Source organism: Chiloscyllium punctatum, chromosome 31 (genome assembly GCF_047496795.1).
Source record: "Chiloscyllium punctatum isolate Juve2018m chromosome 31, sChiPun1.3, whole genome shotgun sequence".
Taxonomy (NCBI): Eukaryota; Metazoa; Chordata; class Chondrichthyes; order Orectolobiformes; family Hemiscylliidae; genus Chiloscyllium; species Chiloscyllium punctatum.
In genome coordinates this window covers 72,103,628-72,123,357 of record NC_092769.1, presented here as the reverse complement: position 1 = coordinate 72,123,357, position 19,730 = coordinate 72,103,628, and the positions used below count along the sequence as shown (strand labels likewise).

Here is a 19,730-nt window from a genome sequence, read left to right as displayed (position 1 = left end):
ACTTTGTGATGTTTGTGTGTCAGGGCTTACAGGAGGCTATTTCCATTTACCAACTGCTATTATTCTCAGTGGAAACTGGGTAGCAGGCAAACAAAGAATGCTTTTTTTTGAAAAGTCATCCACCTTCCTGTCTGAGGCCAGTCAAACTTGATTTTTGAGCAGTCTTCAATATAGGCAACTAATTGACCCACTAGAAATGGATTGAAGCCTTGTTAAAATATTGAAATTGCTTTAAACGCCATATTTAGGATCCTGATTTAATATTGGTCTCTCACTGGGGAAAGCACAAACTCCATCTGCTGGTGATGTGAGTGTTGAGCAGCAGAACTTACTGCCCTGAAAGAAAAGATAAACTTTTCTAGCCAGGAATGCTCAATAATTATTGTTTAATCAAAAGGAAGTAGAGATGCTAAGCATCACCGAACCTCTATATCACTTTTTCATGTATCTTTTCTGACCGTACAAAAATGTTTCCTTCTGATATCTTCTTCGCAACCAGATATTGTTGCCCCCAGATCTTCAATTACTCAGTCAGATTTTCCACTCCACCTTGCTGTTATCTTCTATTAAGCATGAACCAGTGCTTTTCTTCTGAAAACTGACCACAAAATCATTTTGGGCTTCCAATGAGCTATATAGATTGAGCAGTGAGATCACTTCACCTATCACCCACTTAATTAATACATTTGGACACAACAGTGTTAATTATTGAGTTCCTTTAGCACAGATATTAATTGGTTTGAATAAATTAATTGACAGCTTTGTTGAAATGGCAGACAAGAAACCTTAATGTATTGTTCAACATCTGTGGACTAATGCTATGGTTCAGGAAATTTGAAAGCTCATTGATCTCTGTCTAGTGTGTGTCTCTAAGTAAACATCAGAAGGAGGGAAACAGTTAAGATTGGAGCTACAGGACAATTTTAAAATTAATTTATTTGTGGAAATATTTGCTGATGTGATGAAAATAACAAACGACACAAGAGCCATTGATGTGTATAAATGAACACGTAATCAAATATTCTGGGCATGATGACCATTTTAAATTAGTGATGCCGAACACTGGAGAAAAACTGAGCATAATAGGATGAAAGTCGCCCACTAGTCCACATGAAAGGGTCTCAACTCATGTGATACAGAAAAGCACCCAATTCTAGAAACTGAGTATCAAAACAGCATTTTGTGGAATGTTGCAGGAAGGGATTAATGGCAAAAAATTAAGCATTTTATCAGGACCTGATAGTCACTTGATTTGTCAGAACCCGACTGTCATCTGCCTTTGGACCTAGGGGCAGGAAATGTTTCTGTTTTATCTGTGAGAACATATTTTGAGTAGAAGCTTGATTGCAGGGGCACTAGGACATATGGATCTGGGTGGGATGTCCAGGGGACTAGCTCTGGGACTTTAGTCAGTTCCATAGCCTGAGAAGAATATTCCATCATTTGGATGTCAACATTGGGATCCTTTTCCTAAAACAGAGTGATAACCTGGACTTTAGTGTAGAGGGTCCAGTTTCAAAGTTTGTGAAAGCTTTACAATGATGTTGCCACAGAAGCCAATTCATCTGAAGGCCTTGCAGAATCTTGATTTGCATCCAAATCCTCACCTCTGGCTGCTTTGAATTCTTTGGTCGGGCAGTTTTTCAATGTACGCAAGTCTGCTATGGTCCCTGTCAAGTCTCTTAAATGATTAACTATTTTTATTCTGTTCCATTTCTAGGTGTCTTTTTTCGAAAGGTAAGAATGATGAAACCAAAGGAATCTATTTCTTACCTCAGCAAGTTAGATCTTCCAGGGTACAGTGTGTCTAATGTGAGTATGTACTTGAAGGGGGACATTAATACCTGCATTTTCAGAGAAGTGAGTAAATGAATAGGTGAGCGCCATCCAGAATAAATCTCCAAATTCATTTGACTAGGCTACTTTGCCACCTCTTGGAAGGTAATAGTTGAAACTGAACACATCGTGCAAGTAAGACCATATTTTGTGGCATACGTTCTTCTTTTGATGTTACATTAATTCCTGATCACTGTTCTCCTTCAAAATAACCCAGTCACTGTCAACTTCCATTTCTTGGTGGAATTTTGCCTCTGGGAGGATATAGATTCAAAGGTATAGATGTAATCTCAGCTGACACTAAAGTGGTATGAGGGAGGTCTTGAGTTGATATTATCTGGAAAAAACAGCAGGAAGTTCTTTCTTCTCTATCCACCATGCTGGGGGATCTACTCAAAAATGCAGCTCAATAAGTCCGGCATAAGTCTATTCCAGTAAGCAGTCATATGAAATAAGCAACAACTAATTTTTTTGCTTTCCTTTTGTATGGAAGATAATACAGAACCATTTAAATTATCCAAGTATATGCTGGAGGCAAAGAGTCTCGCCTGCCACTTATCTGAAAACCATGAGCACATTCCCTGTGATTTTGCAGTTTCTGACAGATGAGGTTCCTTGCCGCTGGCACATTTACAAAATTTAGGTCAGTATTTTTGAAAGCAGCAAGAACAACTTACAAGGGCCACGTCCATCTGTGTCAGTAATCATCACTTAGAACTGTCTTCCACAAAAATAACACTGTAAGATGTTGAGGTGCATCATTAGCTGAATCCTGGAGAGTTCTCTGGGGTCAGAACTAGGGCAAAAAGTTCTGAGCGTGTCACACTTCAAGCAGGTTTCTGGGAAGGAGAACTGGGTGAAGAGATGACAGATTTAAATGACATTGAATTTACAGCACAGAAACTGGCTGTCTGACCTCACTAATCTGGGGTTTGAAATGTCATTTATTCCTTTATTCCTCATCCCTTACCCCCCCCCCCCATTCCTTTCTATCCATCAATCATTCTCTTATTTATTTAGAATTACATATTATTTACAACCAGAGACAGTCTATTCAGCAATGGAAGACAAAACTGGAGTTGAAGGTAGAGTTGCATTCTCAATATCATCGTGATTGAACAATAGATTGGCCTGAATGAGGAAAGATTAAAAATGATTTGGAATGACGTTCAACATCAAAGAGAGCTTTGTGAAGAATAGGATACAGAGGAAATATTTTTTGCCAGATCTCCTAATTCAGATTTTATAATTATCCAATGCTACAAATTCTAGTTTTAATCGAAGAGATATTGGGGGAGGTTGTTATTGTAAAATTACATTCTCTCCCTCAAATCTAAACAAGAGTGCATGAATTTTTTCATCCAAAAGATGAACTAATGGCTTCACCTTCAATATAACTTTCAGGTTATTGTCTTTTCCATGTTGAGTAAACAAACATTTTTATAGCACAACAAACTAGATTCCTTTGTTTTCACTTAACTTTGATTTCCCCAAAAATGCATCTTTAAGTTTCTTTTATAGAAATCTTACACTTCATCTGGGACTAGTTTTGCTTTGTTAGTAGCTAAATATTTCTCATCAGGCTTGTCACAGCTGCCTTGATAATTATGATTGACAGGTGCCTTGGCTTAGCATGCGGTTAATCTTATGAAATGCTAATTAAAGAATAAATTGACTCTATTTTGCCATTTAAGATTTGGTCTGAATGAAATCAATGAAACTTCCCTTCTGGAGAAAAAAGAATTAGTATCCTATATGTATTGTTCGCTAAGGTACCTGAAAGTTGTTGATGGATGATTATTCTCCTGCAATTGAAATTGGTTATTAAAATACTTACTTCCTTGAGCCATCTGCTATGATTTATATGTGCCATTGATAATGTTGCTAGTTGATCCATGAATAATCATAACAGTGTTGACTTCTCTCAGGCTGCTGATTGCTTCCTGTATTAAATGAGATTTTTGTATCCGTAACCACCATCTTTAGTTATTTATTATCTACCTTCATTATGACTTGATTTTATTGGCGATGTTCTGTTGTGCAAAGAAAAGATACTGATTTGGTTCTGTTGAATGCATTTCCAGTTGTTTTTACAACTTGGTATTGCCATGAGATAATTTCAAACTTTTTGAAGGAAATATCTTCAAACCTTTAAAAGTGATGCTTATAATTGTTCTCTCCTATGCCCTTGCTTCCGACATGGATTTCTTAGTGATTGTAGAAATCAGTAAAATTGAAGAAGCTTTACTGCTCAGCATCTTAATCTTCGTTTCTCTAATTTTTTTGTTTCTTTCGCTGCAGAACATGACCAGGTTGCCTGTCTATTTATTACTCAGCAATAGAAATTAAGAATGTGTCTTTTTGGGAAACTTGGGTATATCTGGCCACCCTACCTTTTTATAACTATATTGAGAAAGATGCACATAAGTGCACACTGAAAGCATTAGTTCATGAGCTGACAAAATTTAATTGAATTAGGCTTTTGTCTTCTCTGAGCCAAACTTTGTACCAAGATCACAGCATTTCTCCTTGTGTCAGCTCAGTGTCATGCCCCTAAGAAAGCACAGAGAATTCGTAGAGGTAACTATATGACCTGTTGTGCCTGTTAACTAGCTCATTTGGCTGGGCAGCTGAATTATAATGCAGAATAACAGCAACAGCATGGGTTCAGTTCTCACACTGACTGAGATGAACAGGAAGGACCCTCCTTCTCTACCTGTTCCCTCACTGAAGAATGATGACCCTCCATTTAAACCACCACCAGTAGTCTGTCTGTAATGAGAGAGCAGCCTGTAATCCAGAAGGATTATGGTAACTTTATCTTTACCATCAAATAAAATCATGGCCAATCTGGTGTGGTTTCACCTCCAGCTCCACTTTGCTGTCTGCACCCCATAACCCTTGTCTGACCAGTCTGTCAAAAAATCTATCAAACTCAGCATTGAATGCATTTAAACACTCTTCACCCTTTGCTTTTTGGGGAAGAGATTTCCCCTTTCTAATTACCTTTTTAAGAGAAAAAAAAATCTCCTTACCTGTCTTAAAAGGGAGTTCTCTTGTTTCTAAACAAATATCCTGATTAGCTTCAGTCTCCTCCATCCTATCCAGGATCTTGTAAATATTGTGTGTTTCAATTAGATTATCTCTCAATCTTCAAAATTCTAATGGATCTAAGTACAACCTATTCAGCTTTTTTAAATAAAATAAGCCCTTCTTCTCAGGTCTTCATAAGGTAAACCCTTTGTTACAGTTCACCCCAGAAAATGTGACTGTTTTCTCCTGGAATGATTTCTAAAAGAAATTCAAAGTGAAACTTGTGAAGTTGGAAACTTGAAAATGAGTGTGTGTTTAGGGTTTAAAGAGGTATACTTTAAGTTGCATGCTAACAGAGAGGCCCCCAAAATTAGAATTACGTAGAAGTTTACAGCATGTAATAGCCCATTCTGTCTGTCTGATGGTGCTGTTGCTTGTGCTCTAATGAGTCATCTCTCAATTTTTGTTAATCTCACTGAGTCAGCATATCTGTCTATTTTTAATCCCTTGTATTTATCCAGCTCCATTTAAAAGCATCTATACTGTTTACCTCAGCCACTCCCGATTCTAGTGAGTTCCGTGTTCTCACCCCTCTGAACAGAAGTTTCTCATGAATTATTGCTGTTATAATATGTTATTGGATATATTAATAATAGTCTTGAATTTGTGGTCCAGAATTATAGACTAATTTAGATACTTTTGCTGCAGTTACATGGGATTTCAGTTATGAGAGATTCAACAGGAAAAACACTTAAAAAAGGCATCAATGTGTGACAATGCAGTTGCTGAAGCAGTAGCAAAAAACACCAAAAATGTCAATGATTTTGTAATAAATTTGAGGACTTCCCATGATTTTACCCTCACTAAGTTAGTGTTACAATATATATCCCATCGCTGATGCTGTAGGTACAGGAGCGAGGATATGAAGCTTCTGATTTTCCACATATATCATCTGCATATTTGGACTTGGATGTCCAAGTTGAAGTGTATAATTTGTTGAGCAAACAGTAATGCTAATTCCCTGTGATAACTGAGCACAGCATCATTAAATCATAGCCCTAAAAATATATTATAACATTTAGCCTATTTTTAATTGACACTAATAGTGAACAGAAACTTATCTCCTACATTTTCTTCCCCATTTAATAAATTTGGAAGCACATTTTCTGAATCTACCACTATAAGAAATTTCACAAACTGAATTTTGCCTTCCAACATTATCCTGACTTAATAAATGTGCATAACTGGAATTATCCTAGAATCAGTGTATTCTGAGGGCATGATTCATCAAAGAAGATAATCTAGTGTTGGCATGTATGAATGATTGTTTTTATATCTTCATACTTCTCCATTGGACAGTGTCATGAAGTAATATGTGAAGTCTTATTTCTACATTCTTGGGTTGTATATATACTAACTCACAAGCTGATTAACAGTTTGACAATTCTTTACACAACCTTTAACCATCTCAGTACCAACCGTTAGATTTGTTAGTTAAATACAGTGTTTTCTGAGCTCCCAGAATCTATTCTATTCAGGAGGTGCAGACTACATCCACTTAGATGCAAGCATTTTGCTGGATGCCACCCAGAATTCAGAGCCAAAGGTCTGGTTCCCAGTCCTCATCTCTAAGACAGTCTAGAATTTTGCCTGATCAAAGTCAGTCTGGCTATCCAAAACTAAAACCTCACTCACACAGCATTGGTTCAGATAACTAAGAATATTAGGCAGCATTTTGGAAAACAGTCCCAGCAAATTTGTGTGCTACAAAACTCTGAAACACAACAAAGGCATCAATATGGACAAGCTGATAAAAGATGGCAGTGAAGGAGGATGGAGGATAGCAAATGTTGTCCCCTTATTCAAGAAGGGGAGTAGAGACAACCCTGGTAATTATTGACCAGTGAGCCTTACTTTGGTTGTGGGTAAAGTGTTGGAAAAGGTTATAAGAGAGAGGATTTATAATCATCTAGGAAGGAATAAGTTGATTAGGAATAGTCAACACAGTTTTCTGAAGGGTAGGTTGTGCCTCACAAACTTTATTGAGTTCTTTGAGAAGGTGACCAAACAGGTGGGTGAGGGTAAAGTGGTTGATGTGGTGTATATGGATTTCAGTAAAACATTTGATAAGGTATCCCACGGTAGACTATTGCACAAAATATGGAGGTATGGGTTTGAGGGTTATTTAGCAGTTTGGGATCAGAAATTGGCTAGCTGAAAGAAGGCAGTGTGGTGGTTGATGGGAAATGTTCATCCTGGAGTTCAGATACTGGTGGTGTACCACAAGGATCTGTTTTGGGACCACTGCTGTTTATCATTTTTATAAATGATCTGGATGAGGGCATAGAAGAATGGGTTAGTAAATTTGCAGATGACACTAAGGTCAGGTGGAGTTGTTGATAATGCTGAAGGATGTTGCAGGTTACAGAGGGACATAGGTAAGCTGCAGAGCTGGGCTGAGAGATGGCAAATGGAGTTTAATGCAGAAAAGTGTAAGGTGATTCACTTTGGAAGGAGCAACAGGAATAAAGAATACTGGGGTAATGGTAAGATTCTTGGTAGGGTGGATGAGCAGAGAGATCTTGGTATCCATGTACATAGATCCCTGAAAGTTGCCACCCAGGTTGATAGGGTTGTTAAGAATGCATCCGGTGCGTTGGCTTTTATTAGTATAGGAATTGAGTTTCAGAGCCGTGAAATAATGTGGCAGTTGTTGAAAACTCTGGTGCGGCCACATTTGGAGTATTGCACACAGTTCTGGTCACTGCATTTTAGGAAGGATGTGGAAGCGTTGGAAAAGGTTCAGAGGAGAATTACTAAGATGTTGCCTGGTATGAAGGAAAAGTCTTTATGAAAAAAGACTAAGGGACTTGAGACTGTTTTTGTTAGAGAGAAGAAGGTTGAGAGGTGACTTAATTGATAAGATAATCAGAGTGTTAGATAGAGTGGCCAGTGAGAGCCTTTTTCCTCAGATGGTGATTGCGAGCACGAGGGGACATAGCTTCAAATTGAGGGCTGATAGAAATAGGATAGCTGTCAGAGGTATGTCCTTTACTCAGTAGTAGGGGTGTGGAATGCCCTGCCTGCAACAGTAGTTGATTTGCCAACTTTAAGGGCATTTAAATGGTCATTGGATAAACAAGTGAATGAAAACGGAATAGTGTAGGTTAGATGGGCTTCAGATTGGTTTCACAGGTCAGCGCAACATTGAGGGCCAAAGGATCTGTGCTGCACTGTAATGTTCTATGAACACAACTAAGGGCGCAACAGATAGGAGTTTATGATGTAGTTGCTGAATTACCTTTGCCCATTGAGTGAGCCAGTGATTAGGCTCTGATTGAATAAATGTTCTTCTGAATTCCCGTTCTTGATCTTCAATTTTCCCTCAACACAGACGTCATGAACTGCCAAAAATATGTTTCCTGTCTTGTTCTACAGTCTGCCCAGAACCACTGGAGCACTCTTTGGACACTGCTTGGCTGAAGTGCTATTAATTTTTATTCCATTTAATGATATTGGTATCTATTGCTTCTTTTTGTTACCCTTTCCCAATTAACAATGCATGACCCATGTAGTGTACAATCTAATGTTTCTAATAAGTAGCTGACTGCTTGTCTGTGACAAGCTCCTGAGATTGAAATGGCCAACTGACAGTGGCTTTGAGTGGTTCTTCTGCAGGCTGGTACTTTGGTCGCTACAGAATAATCTGGTTGTGCCTTATTTCTTGCTCTGCAGACATTGGAGGGCGGAGGGAAATTCTGAATGTGCTGTCATTCTGAGTGTCAGTGGCTGCCGTGGGTACTGTCACATTATATTCACCAATCTATGCGATACAAAAGTTAATAGCAAGAAGGAGATTCTATTAAATGAATGTTCATTGATGCTCTTCTTTTCTCTCCAGCCTTCAAATCCATACTGATTGTACCATCTGTTTTGTAACTTACTCTCTCTCCGAATATGTGGACCTTTCTACCTCTATGTCGGTCTTTTGCTATTTGGTGTCAACTCATTACTAATTCCTCATTTCTGAGGCATTGCACACATCGGGAACTTTTAGAGACAAAATTAAGTTGCTGAAAGGAGTGTACAAACCTTCAGACAACCTGTCCATTCAAACCTTCAAATACCCATTTCCCCCTGTAATGACGTAGAGTCTGCTGATACACACTGGACTTGCCAGTTATGACAGGATCCACTGAAATGAATTGAAGGTTGTCTTCGGTCGCCAGGGACTGGCTGAGAAGAATTATTGATTTACCTCATCTTGCATATCAGTGTTAGTTCTACTTTGTGCAGGCAATCTTAAACCTTCACTTAGGTTTCTCAATCAAAAGAAAAGCATTGTTTACAGGTTTTATAATGTCAATTTTGTTTTCCTTCTTTGATGTGTGAAGAGTTACGCAGCAAGTAATCAAGAAAGTTCATATAGGCATACCCTGGATTATGGCTGAAAATGTGTTGCTGGAAAAGCGCAGCAGGCAGCATCCAAAGAGCAGGAGAATTGACGTTTCGGGCATGAGCCCTTCTTCAGGAATGAGGAAAGTGTGCCAAGCAGGCTAAGATAAAAGGTAGGGAGGAGGCACTTGGGAGAGGGGCATTGGAAATGCGATAGGTGGAAGGAGGTTAAGGTGAGGGTGATAAGGTGAGGCTGATAGGCTGGAATTGGGGTGGGGGCAGAGAGGTCAGGAAGAAGATTGCAGATTAGGAAGGTGGTGCTGAGTTCGAGGGTTGGGACTGAGACAAGGTGGGAGGGGAAATGAGGAAACTGGAGAAATCTGAGTTCATCCCTTGTGGTTGGAGGGTTCCTAGGCGGAAGATGAGGCGCTCTTCCTCCAGCTGAGGTGTTGCTACGGTCTGCGATGGAGGAGTCCAAGGACCTGCATGTCCTTGGTGGAGTGGGAGGGGGAATTGAAGTGTTGAGCCACAGGGTGGTTGGGTTGGTTGGTTGGTCCGGGTGTCCCAGAGGTGTTCTCTGAAATGTTTCAGAGAACGTTCCTACTTGCGGAACGTTTCAGAGAACACCTCTGGGACACCCGGACCAACCAACCCAAACACCCCGTGGCTCAACACTTTAACTCCCCCTCCCACTCCACCAAGGACATGCAGGTCCTTGGACTTCTCCATCGCCAGACCGTAGCAACACGACGGCTGGAGGAAGAGCACCTCATCTTCCGCCTAGGAACCCTCCAATCACAAGGGATGAACTCAGATTTCTCCAGTTTCCTCATTTCCCCTCCCCCCACCTTGTCTCAGTCCCAACCCCCGAACTCAGCACCACCTTCCTAACCTGCAATCTTCTTCCTGACCTCTCCGCCCCCACCCCCATTCCAGCCTATCACCCTCACCTTATCACCCTCACCTTAACGTCCTTCCGCCTATCGCATTTCCAACGCCCCTCCCCCCAAGTCCCTCCTCCCTACCTTTTATCTTCGCCTGCTTGGCACACTTTCCTCATTCCTGAAGAAGGGCTCATGCCCAAAATGTCGATTCTCCTGCTCCTTGGATGCTGCCTGACCTGCTGTGCTTTTCCAGCAACACATTTTCAGCTCTGATCTCCAGCATCTGCAGTCCTCACTTTCTCCTAGAAGATTTATACCCTGGATTATGAATAGGTACTGATACTGAGTATATCTGTCAGCTGATTTGTAAGCAAGTCGGAACACAATAGTCAAAATATCTGTTATAAGTTCGAGTGAACGTTTGCATTTCAGATCCTTAAAATGATAAGAATGATTCTCTTTGTAAGTACAAACTTTCACAATTTGGACATTCGTAAGTCAGGAAATCCCCTGTGGAGTGTTAAGTTTTGTTGCCAGGGGAATTGAATGCAAGAGTAGGGAGAGTATACCTCACTGAAACAAGGCATTGGTGAGACTGCGTCTGGAGGACTGTGTACAGGAACTGGTTACAGTACCTGCATAAGGATGTCTGCTTGCATAAGGATGTCAATATGCTGGAAGCAATTCAGAGAATATTTACTCGTCTAATACCTGGAATGAGCAGATTGCATTGTGAGGAAAGGCTAGGCCTGTATCCAATGGAGTTGAGAAGAGACAGGTGACTTGTGGAAGAATCTGGGGGTCATAATTTAAAAATAAGGGGTCACCAATTTAAGACAGAGACGAGGAAAAGATTTTTATATCAAAATTTTCTGAGTTGTGAGTCTTTGACTTCCCTTCCTCAAAAGGCAGTCAATGCAGAATCTTTATATATTCTTATGGCAAAGGTAGACAACTTCTTGATTACCAAGGGGATGAAAAATTATTGAGTTGAGGTTGAAATCAGATCAGCCATGATCTTATTGAACAGCAGAGTAGGTGCGAAGAGCTGAGTGGCCTACTTTCGGTCATTGGAAGAGCACAGCAGTTCAGGCAGCATCCAACGAGCAGCGAAATCAACGTTTCGGGCAAAAGCCCTTCATCAGGAATAAAGGCAGTGAGCCTGAAGCATGGAGAGATAAGCTAGAGGAGGGTGGGGGTGGGGAGAGAGTAGCACAGAGTACAATGGGTGAGTGGGGGAGGAGATGAAGGTGATAGGTCAAGGAGGAGAGGGTGGAGTGAATAGGTGGAAAAGAAGATAGGCAGGTCGGACAAGTCAAGGAGTTAGTAACTGAGCTGCAAGTTTGAAACTAGGATGAGGTGGGGGAAGGGGAAATGAGGAAGCTGTTGAAGTCCACATTGATGCCCTGGGGTTGAAGTGTTCCGAGGCGGAAGATGAGGCGTTCTTCCTCCAGTCGTCTGGTGGTGAGGGAGCGGCGGTGAAGGAGGCCCAGGACCTCCATGTCCTCGGCAGAGTGGGAGGGGGAGTTGAAATGTTGGGCCACGGGGCGGTTTGGTTGATTGGTGCGGGTGTCTCGGAGATGTTCCCTAAAGCGCTCTGCTAGGAGGCGCCCAGTCTCCCCAATGTAGAGGAGACCACATCGGGAGCAATGGATACAATAAATGATATTGGTGGATGTGCAGGTGAAACTTTGATGTATGTGGAAGGCTCCTTTAGGGCCTTGGAGAGAGGTGAGGGAGGAGGTGTGGGCACAGGTTTTACAGTTCCTGCGGTGGCAGGGGAAAGTGCCAGAATGGGAGGGTGGGTCGTAGGGGGGTGTGGACCTGACCAGGTAGTCACGGAGGGAACGGTCTTTGCGGAAGGCGGAAAGGGGTGGGGAGGGAATTCTCCGCCTCCGCCGTATCTGTTCCCAGGAGGACCAGTTCCACCATAGGACACACCAGATGGCCTCCTTCTTTAGAGACCACAATTTCCCTTCCCACGTGGTTAAAGATGCCCTCCAACGCATCTCGTCCACATCCCGCACCTCCGCCCTCAGACCCCACCCCTCCAACCGTAACAAGGACAGAACGCCCCTGGTGCTCACCTTCCACCCTACCAACCTTCGCATCAACCAAATCATCCGTCGGCATTTCCGCCACCTCCAAAAAGACCCCACCACCAGGGATATATTTCCCTCCCCACCCCTTTCCGCCTTCCGCAAAGACCGTTCCCTCCGTGACTACCTGGTCAGGTCCACACCCCCCTACGACCCACCCTCCCATTCTGGCACTTTCCCCTGCCACCGCAGGAACTGTAAAACCTGTGCCCACACCTCCTCCCTCACCTCTATCCAAGGCCCTAAAGGAGCCTTCCACATCCATCAAAGTTTCACCTGCACATCCACCAATATCATTTATTGTATCCGTTGCTCCCGATGTGGTCTCCTCTACATTGGGGAGACTGGGCGCCTCCTAGCAGAGCGCTTTAGGGAACATCTCCGAGACACCCGCACCAATCAACCAAACCGCCCCGTGGCCCAACATTTCAACTCCCCCTCCCACTCTGCCGAGGACATGGAGGTCCTGGGCCTCCTTCACCGCCGCTCCCTCACCACCAGACGACTGGAGGAAGAACGCCTCATCTTCCGCCTCGGAACACTTCAACCCCAGGGCATCAATGTGGACTTCAACAGCTTCCTCATTTCCCCTTCCCCCACCTCATCCTAGTTTCAAACTTGCAGCTCAGTTACTAACTCCTTGACTTGTCCGACCTGCCTATCTTCTTTTCCACCTATTCACTCCACCCTCTCCTCCTTGACCTATCACCTTCATCTCCTCCCCCACTCACCCATTGTACTCTGTGCTACTCTCTCCCCACCCCCACCCTCCTCTAGCTTATCTCTCCATGCTTCAGGCTCACTGCCTTTATTCCTGATGAAGGGCTTTTGCCCGAAACGTTGATTTCGCTGCTCGTTGGATGCTGCCTGAACTGCTGTGCTCTTCCAGCACCACTAATCCAGTATTTGATTTTCAGCATCTGCAGTCATTGTTTTTACCTACTTTCGGTCATTGTTCATACACTGCATAATTGTTTATGACATTGCCAATGTTTTTCCTTGTGATTCCCAACAATATGACATAACCACACCTTTAGACTGAAATGCTGGTGCTTTATCAAATGTATTTCTTAGATTATACAGTGAGCTGTTGACATATATAGTTAGTTTGATAGTATATTAATATGAGATATGGCCATCTGGATATACTGCTGATGAATACATATGAATGATAACATAGTTCCTAAATCATATTGGATTAATTTTGCAAAATAGCAGCTGCTCTCAGGGACAGAAATTATCCACTGTACTTTGTAATCCGTAATCTAGGTCTGATAAATGGGCCATTATAATAGACTATTATCTCTTTCCCCAGGGCCACACTGTCTCTGTTGGAGGAAGAATGGCTTCAGATGCTTTAATGAGGTTTAACTTGGGGATGATAATCAGGCAACTGTCCTCCAGTTTTTGCAGTGCACTCAGCCAGCAGTTATTTGACGAGTAACCAAGACCAGACTAGTCTAGTTGACATCCTGAACATTGACCTTTAATGCACTGAGAACTGTAAGCTCCCCTTTTAAATTCAACAGTCGAGACCTGAAAGTGTTCCAACCCTATGTCAGCAAAACTATGATGGACAGCAGATTGAATTTCAGCACATAGTCAGTAAACAATAGTGAAAGCAGCTTATAAACAAGTTTTCATGTTCACATTAACTTGTTTTCATGTTGTTCACATTAATCTGTTTCCTGGTCCATTTGTGACATTTTCAGATGTCCCTTGAAACAATACTTAGCAGGAATCCTACACACCATTCAGGCCTGTGAAAGTCTGCTTCATGTCAAAGTATGATTGAGGCTTAGAAGGAGGCCATTCAACCCATCATGTCAGTTCTGGATCAATTCAACTAATGACACTCTCCCATTTCTGCTTCTCGCCCTGCATGTTCTTCCAATTCAGTCAATAATTCAATTTCTTAATTGAATCTGCAACTTGCACAATATTAGGCTGTCAATTTGAGATCCCAACTACTTGCTGCATAAAAAATATTTTTTGCTTGTGTCCCATGTCCCCTCTGGTGCTCAATCCTTCGGGAATGGTTTCTCCCTACCTACACTGTGCATACCCCTCATAATTTTGGGCACTTCTATCAAATCTCCTCTTGACCTTTTCTGAGGAGAACACTCTCAACCTGTAGCTGAAGTTCCTAACGCGAATCCTTGGAATTAGTCTCAAGAATATTTTCTACAATCTCTCCTATCTCTTCACATCATTACTAAATTGCAGTGGTCAGAACTGAAAACAGTACTTTAGTTGAGGTTGAACTAATGTTTCAACATAATATCCTTACTTTTGTAATCTATACCCTTATTAACAAAGCACAGATTGCTGTATGCTTTAATTATTTGTTCCCCAACCTGTAAGGGCACCCTGAATACACGCAGTCTACACATATAGACTTAGATCCCTCTGTACCCATTTCCCCTGTTGTGTTGTCACATACTGTATCAGTAATATTTTATTGTTTTGATTTTTTTCAGTATACTGAGGAACAGGCCAGAAAGCTAGGCCTGGTTGGTTGGGTAAAGAACACAGCGAGAGGCACAGTGACTGGACAGGTGCAAGGATCAGTTGAAAACGTCAATTTTATGTGAGTAGTACAAGGTGGAAATGATGGCGTGTTCAACGTGCATCTTTAACATTTGAATTTGGGAGCACCATTACGTTCTATGCATTTATAGTATAAGCAAATGTGGCCTGAAGAACAATATTACTCTTGATGGGTCGTGGGCATAAACAAATGGTCCCTGCAATGATAATAGTGTTATGCTTTGCTAAGACCTGAACAGAATATTGCCCTCCCAAGAAGAGGAGGGAAAAGTGGGAGGCAGATAATTGAGCAAATTAGAATCAGGGAGATTCCCATTCCCTTCCTGCCATCTCAGAAATTAAGTTCTGAATGGAGTATTTTCTAATTAGCGATGTTATTACATGCCTCCCAGACCAGTTGGAACTCAGGCCCCCTGGCTCAGATAGGGACACTACCAAGAGCCCTAGAGTCCTGGAAAGGAAAACCTATGGTCAACCTTGGTCCCCTGTCAATATATTAAGGACTATTTCAGGGTCTCATTCTATGATGGGCTGTAATTGATTCAGCGACTGAGAGAAAGTGAGAACAGCAGATGCTAGAGAGTCAGAGTTAAAAATTGTGGTGGAAAAAGCACAGCTGGTTGGGTTGCATCCGAGGGGCAAGAAAGTCGATGTTTTAGGCATAAGCCCTTCATCAGAATCCCCAGATGCTGTCTGATGTGCTGTGTTTTTTCCAGCACCACAATTTTCGACTGTAATTAGTTCAGCTCCAGGCATGAAAGAACCAGTTTACCTGACTTGCAGACCTGGTGTGTGGACTATGTTCTTGTTGGGTGTGGTGGTCTCCACTCTGTATTAAACTAAGCAGTACCAAGGAACTGAAGTTAGCCTCCCTGACATTGTTTCAAACCCTAGTAACTTATCCAGACACCACCTACCTTTCTTGCCCTTGGTCCTCTGACTGGGATCTGGAGGCTGGTATTCCAGCATTAACAAAAATTGTTCCTGCTCTGGCTTCATATTTTTAACAGATTCTGTCTATCAGTCAGCTGATTAAAGTAAGATCCAACAATGATCCAGTAAGCTCTAAACAACATTGGCAGATATTTCATTGGAAACATGGGAAGATATATGGGAAAATGTGAAGAAACTCACAATATGTAACAAAGCGCAGGCCATGCAATTGAAGATTTTACACAGGACTCATATGGCACCAGAGAGGCTAGCCAAATTCAAGAGAGGAACGTCTCCTGATGTCCCAAATGTAAAATTAGTATAGACACTCTTACACACTGCTTTTGGTCATGTTACAAGACCCGAAGATACTGGAGTGGCATAGTAAGGGAGCTGAATGAAATCCTGGGAATTGAAGTCAAGGTGGATCTGGTATTTCTTCTTCTGGGGCTGTCAAACTTGCCCTCTCTGGGGAACATGGCAAGAGGTTGTGTAATATTCTTACGTATTGTGCGAGGAAGAACACTCTAATGAATTGGATATTAGAAAACCCCCAGGTCTTATGGGATGGTGCAGACTGGTGGTGTAGCATCTCCCCTGAGACTATCTTACAAATATTGTGCACCACAAAATGGAGCAGTTTTATAAGACGTGGCGACCCATCCTAAATTATATAGACGCACCGGCAACATTAACCAGGGCCATGGTATATCTGTGGGAATCTGATTGGGCGGCCCATGGGGCCCTGGGAGGGTGAAGCTGTGAAAATATGGATACAGTGACTGGTGCTCCCAGGGATGGAAGCTTCAGTGGAGGTGCAGTGAGTGAAATAGACGAAGGTAATGTGATGTAATTTAGTTTAACTTGAATTCAGCTTAATTTAACCTTTATTTATTTTGATTGTAGTTGAGTTTAAGTAGATATGTTTGTTCTGGTAGAATAGCAGGTAGTTTATTATTAATAGTATTGTGATATGACACAGTTGTACTGCCTCTATCCTTTTGTATTCGGGTTTTTGAATATATATATAGTTGTTTTTGTAAAAGATTTGAAAAAGATTTTAATAAAAGTAATGGAAAAAACAACATTGGCAATGAGCTTTTCTCCACTAAACTTGGTCTGAAATTTTTTCTTTTGGTTTTTTTGGGAGCAGTGAATTTGTAAAAGAGTTTCTGAGGGTTTTGTGAGTAGATAGATAATTTGCGTCTTGTGGTGGCAAGAATTGTGATAATGATTTAAATAAGATAGGTAATTCTAATTCATCACATGTTTATAGGCAACATTAAAATAAAAATAAAGTAAAAATAATAATAGGGCTGCAGTTATGAAAATCTGGCTGTAAAAATAATTACAATACTTTGTAAAATCTAGATCTTAAATACAGAATAAAAATGAAAAGTCTACTACATTCTGCATTTTGTATTAAAATCCAAAGATGATGATAACAGGTTGTGTTAATTAAATTTTCAGTAATTTACATAATAGTCATCTCTTTTCCAGGATATTGGTTGTGTCACAGTCTATTTGTTCCATACCTTAACTTGTAGAATGGTGTCACTTTTTCCTTATTTCCATTACATATTTACTTCACGGAATCATAGAATGGTGCAGAAAGAGACCCATTGTGTCAGCACTGGCTCTTCTTGGAGTCATAAAGATGTACAGCATGGAAACAGACCCTTCAGTCTAACCCGTCCATGCCGACCAGATATCCCAACCCAATCTAGTCCCAATGCCAGCACCCGGCCCATATCCCTACAAACCCTTCCTATTCATATACCCATCCAAATGCCTCTTAAATGTTGCAATTGTACCAGCCTCTACCACTTCCTCTGGCAGCTCATTCCATACACGTACCACCCTCTGCTTGAAAAAGTTACCCCTTAGGTCTCTTTCCCTTCTCACCCTAAATCTATGCCCTCTAGTTCTGGACTTCCCGACCCCAGGGAAAAGACTTTGTCTATTTACCCTACCCTACCCTATCCGCACCTCATAATTTTGTAACCCTCTATAAGGTCACCCCTCAGCCTCCGTGCTCCAGGGCAAACAGCCCCAGTCTGTTCAGCCACTCCCTATAGCTCAAATCCTCCAACCCTGGCAGCATCCTTATAAATCTTTTCTGAACCCTTTCAAGTTTCACAAGAGCACAAGAGATACAGTTAATAAGTTTGCAGATGACATCAAAATTGGAGGTGTAGTGGACAGTGAAGAGGGATACCTCCGATTACAACAGGAGCTTGACCAGATGGGCCAGTGGGCTGAGAAGTGGCAGATAGAGTTTAATTCAGATAAATGCAAGTTGCTACATTTTGGGAAAACAAATCTTAGAAGGACTTCTACACTTAATGGTAAGGTTCTAGGGAGTGTTGCTGAACAAAGAGACCTTGGAGTGCAGGTCCATAGCTCCTTGAAAGTGTAGTCACAGGTAGATAGGATAGTGAAGAAGGCGTTTGGTATGCTTTCTTTTATTGGTCAAGAGTATTGAGTACAGGAGTTGGGAGGTCGTGTTGCGGCTGTACGGGACATTGGTTAGGCCACTGTTGGAATATTGCATGCAATTCTGGTCTCCTTCCTATCGTCAGATGAGCATTATGATTTGGTGTCATTCTCCTGCCCTTTCCCGATACAATGCCCTCTTGAATGCATCATTTGTGCTTGCTGTTGCCACGCTTCCAGGCAGTGCATCCCAAACACTAACAACTCATCGTGTGAACAAGTCATTTTTTCTTTCTTTTTGCAAATCACTTTAGATCTGTGCTCTCTCCTTCTTGATCCTTCTACCAGTAGGAACAATTTCTCCCTACCTACTCAATCTGGCCACCTCATGATTTTGAAAACTTCTACCATATTTCCTCTTAGCTTCTTCTCTCCAAAGATAACAGTTCTAACTTCTCCAATCCGTCCTCATAACTGAAGTTTCTCATACCTGGAATCTTCTTATAAAATTTCGGTTGGTTATGGCAGCACACAGTGGCATTAGGTGGTGAAATTAAATATTTTTCTCTTAAGGTCCATACAGAACTTCTGCTGCCTTATTGAATGTGATTTAATATTTGATTTGATATTGGTTTTGCTTGTCTACTTTTGGATATTATTGTATGCAAAATGTATAATTTAAAAATTGTTGGATCTTGTGGTATACACATTTTTAGAAGATCAAAAAGCGTAATGTTGTGTAATGCACAACATGTTACTCTTGTGGTGTATCTGAATCCTTTTAAAGCTACAAAATCAAAACGTTATTCAGTGTGTATAACCTCTGGCCAATAAGAATTGTTGCTTGGTGTGAATGCTCTGCAGTTTGCAAAAACATTTGTCAATTTCAGGCTATGTTAAACACTCTGAGGTTTGAGCAAATATATGGGTATATTTGATTTATTCAGTTATGGCAGGCCATTGGTCCTGGAACACTGACCATGGAGAGGTATGGGGGTGGGGGGGGTATACGTTTTGTCTCCAATTTTGAAGTTCTAGCAACGGCAAAACTGTCAGTGTTTATTGTCATTACAACTTTCAAATTGACAGCAACCTCTCGAATTTACACATTGTAATTAAAATGTGAAAGTCCAGAAGTTGCCATCAGTGATCCCATGCACCCCCACATGGTGCCTTGTTGAAGTCCCCTCTAACAGCAATCATCCGACAGCAGTTGAACATACCCTTTTATCCTATAATACTGTACAGAAACCCAAAAATGTTACACCGACTGATTGATGTGTAACTAGGTTTTAACAACGTACTAAGTCTTAATATTGAACACCCTCTGATCCAAAAAGCAAAACTGCTATGTTATGTTGGTAGTATATAAATTCCAACAGTATAGTTATTTTAAAGTTTGATGATACATCTTAGTCCTGTATATTTCTTTGTCTTTACAAATGAAGGATTTGCATTTTATTCCCTGGTTTGCTGTCAGTCAGAATGATTCCGTGTGATTGACAGTTTAGGTTGTTTGATATCATTACCATTTATGGACATTTGGGAATGCCTTAGAGTTGGT

General features: G+C 41.4%; 1 protein-coding gene across 7 annotated transcripts in view; it reads left to right on the top strand.

The window, feature by feature from the left end:
* The window catches only part of LOC140457054 (acylphosphatase-2-like), a 66,861-nt gene that overhangs the window by 33,682 nt on the left and 13,449 nt on the right, over window positions 1-19,730 (top strand). For 6 of the 7 annotated variants that reach the window (XM_072551011.1, XM_072551007.1, XM_072551010.1 and 3 more), the window contains exons 3-4: window positions 1,721-1,812; window positions 14,728-14,837. In XM_072551011.1, coding sequence (XP_072407112.1) covers window positions 1,721-1,812; window positions 14,728-14,837 — 202 coding nt within the window. The remainder of the gene's footprint in view (window positions 1-1,720; window positions 1,813-14,727; window positions 14,838-19,730) is intronic. The other variant, XM_072551005.1, reaches the window with a different exon arrangement.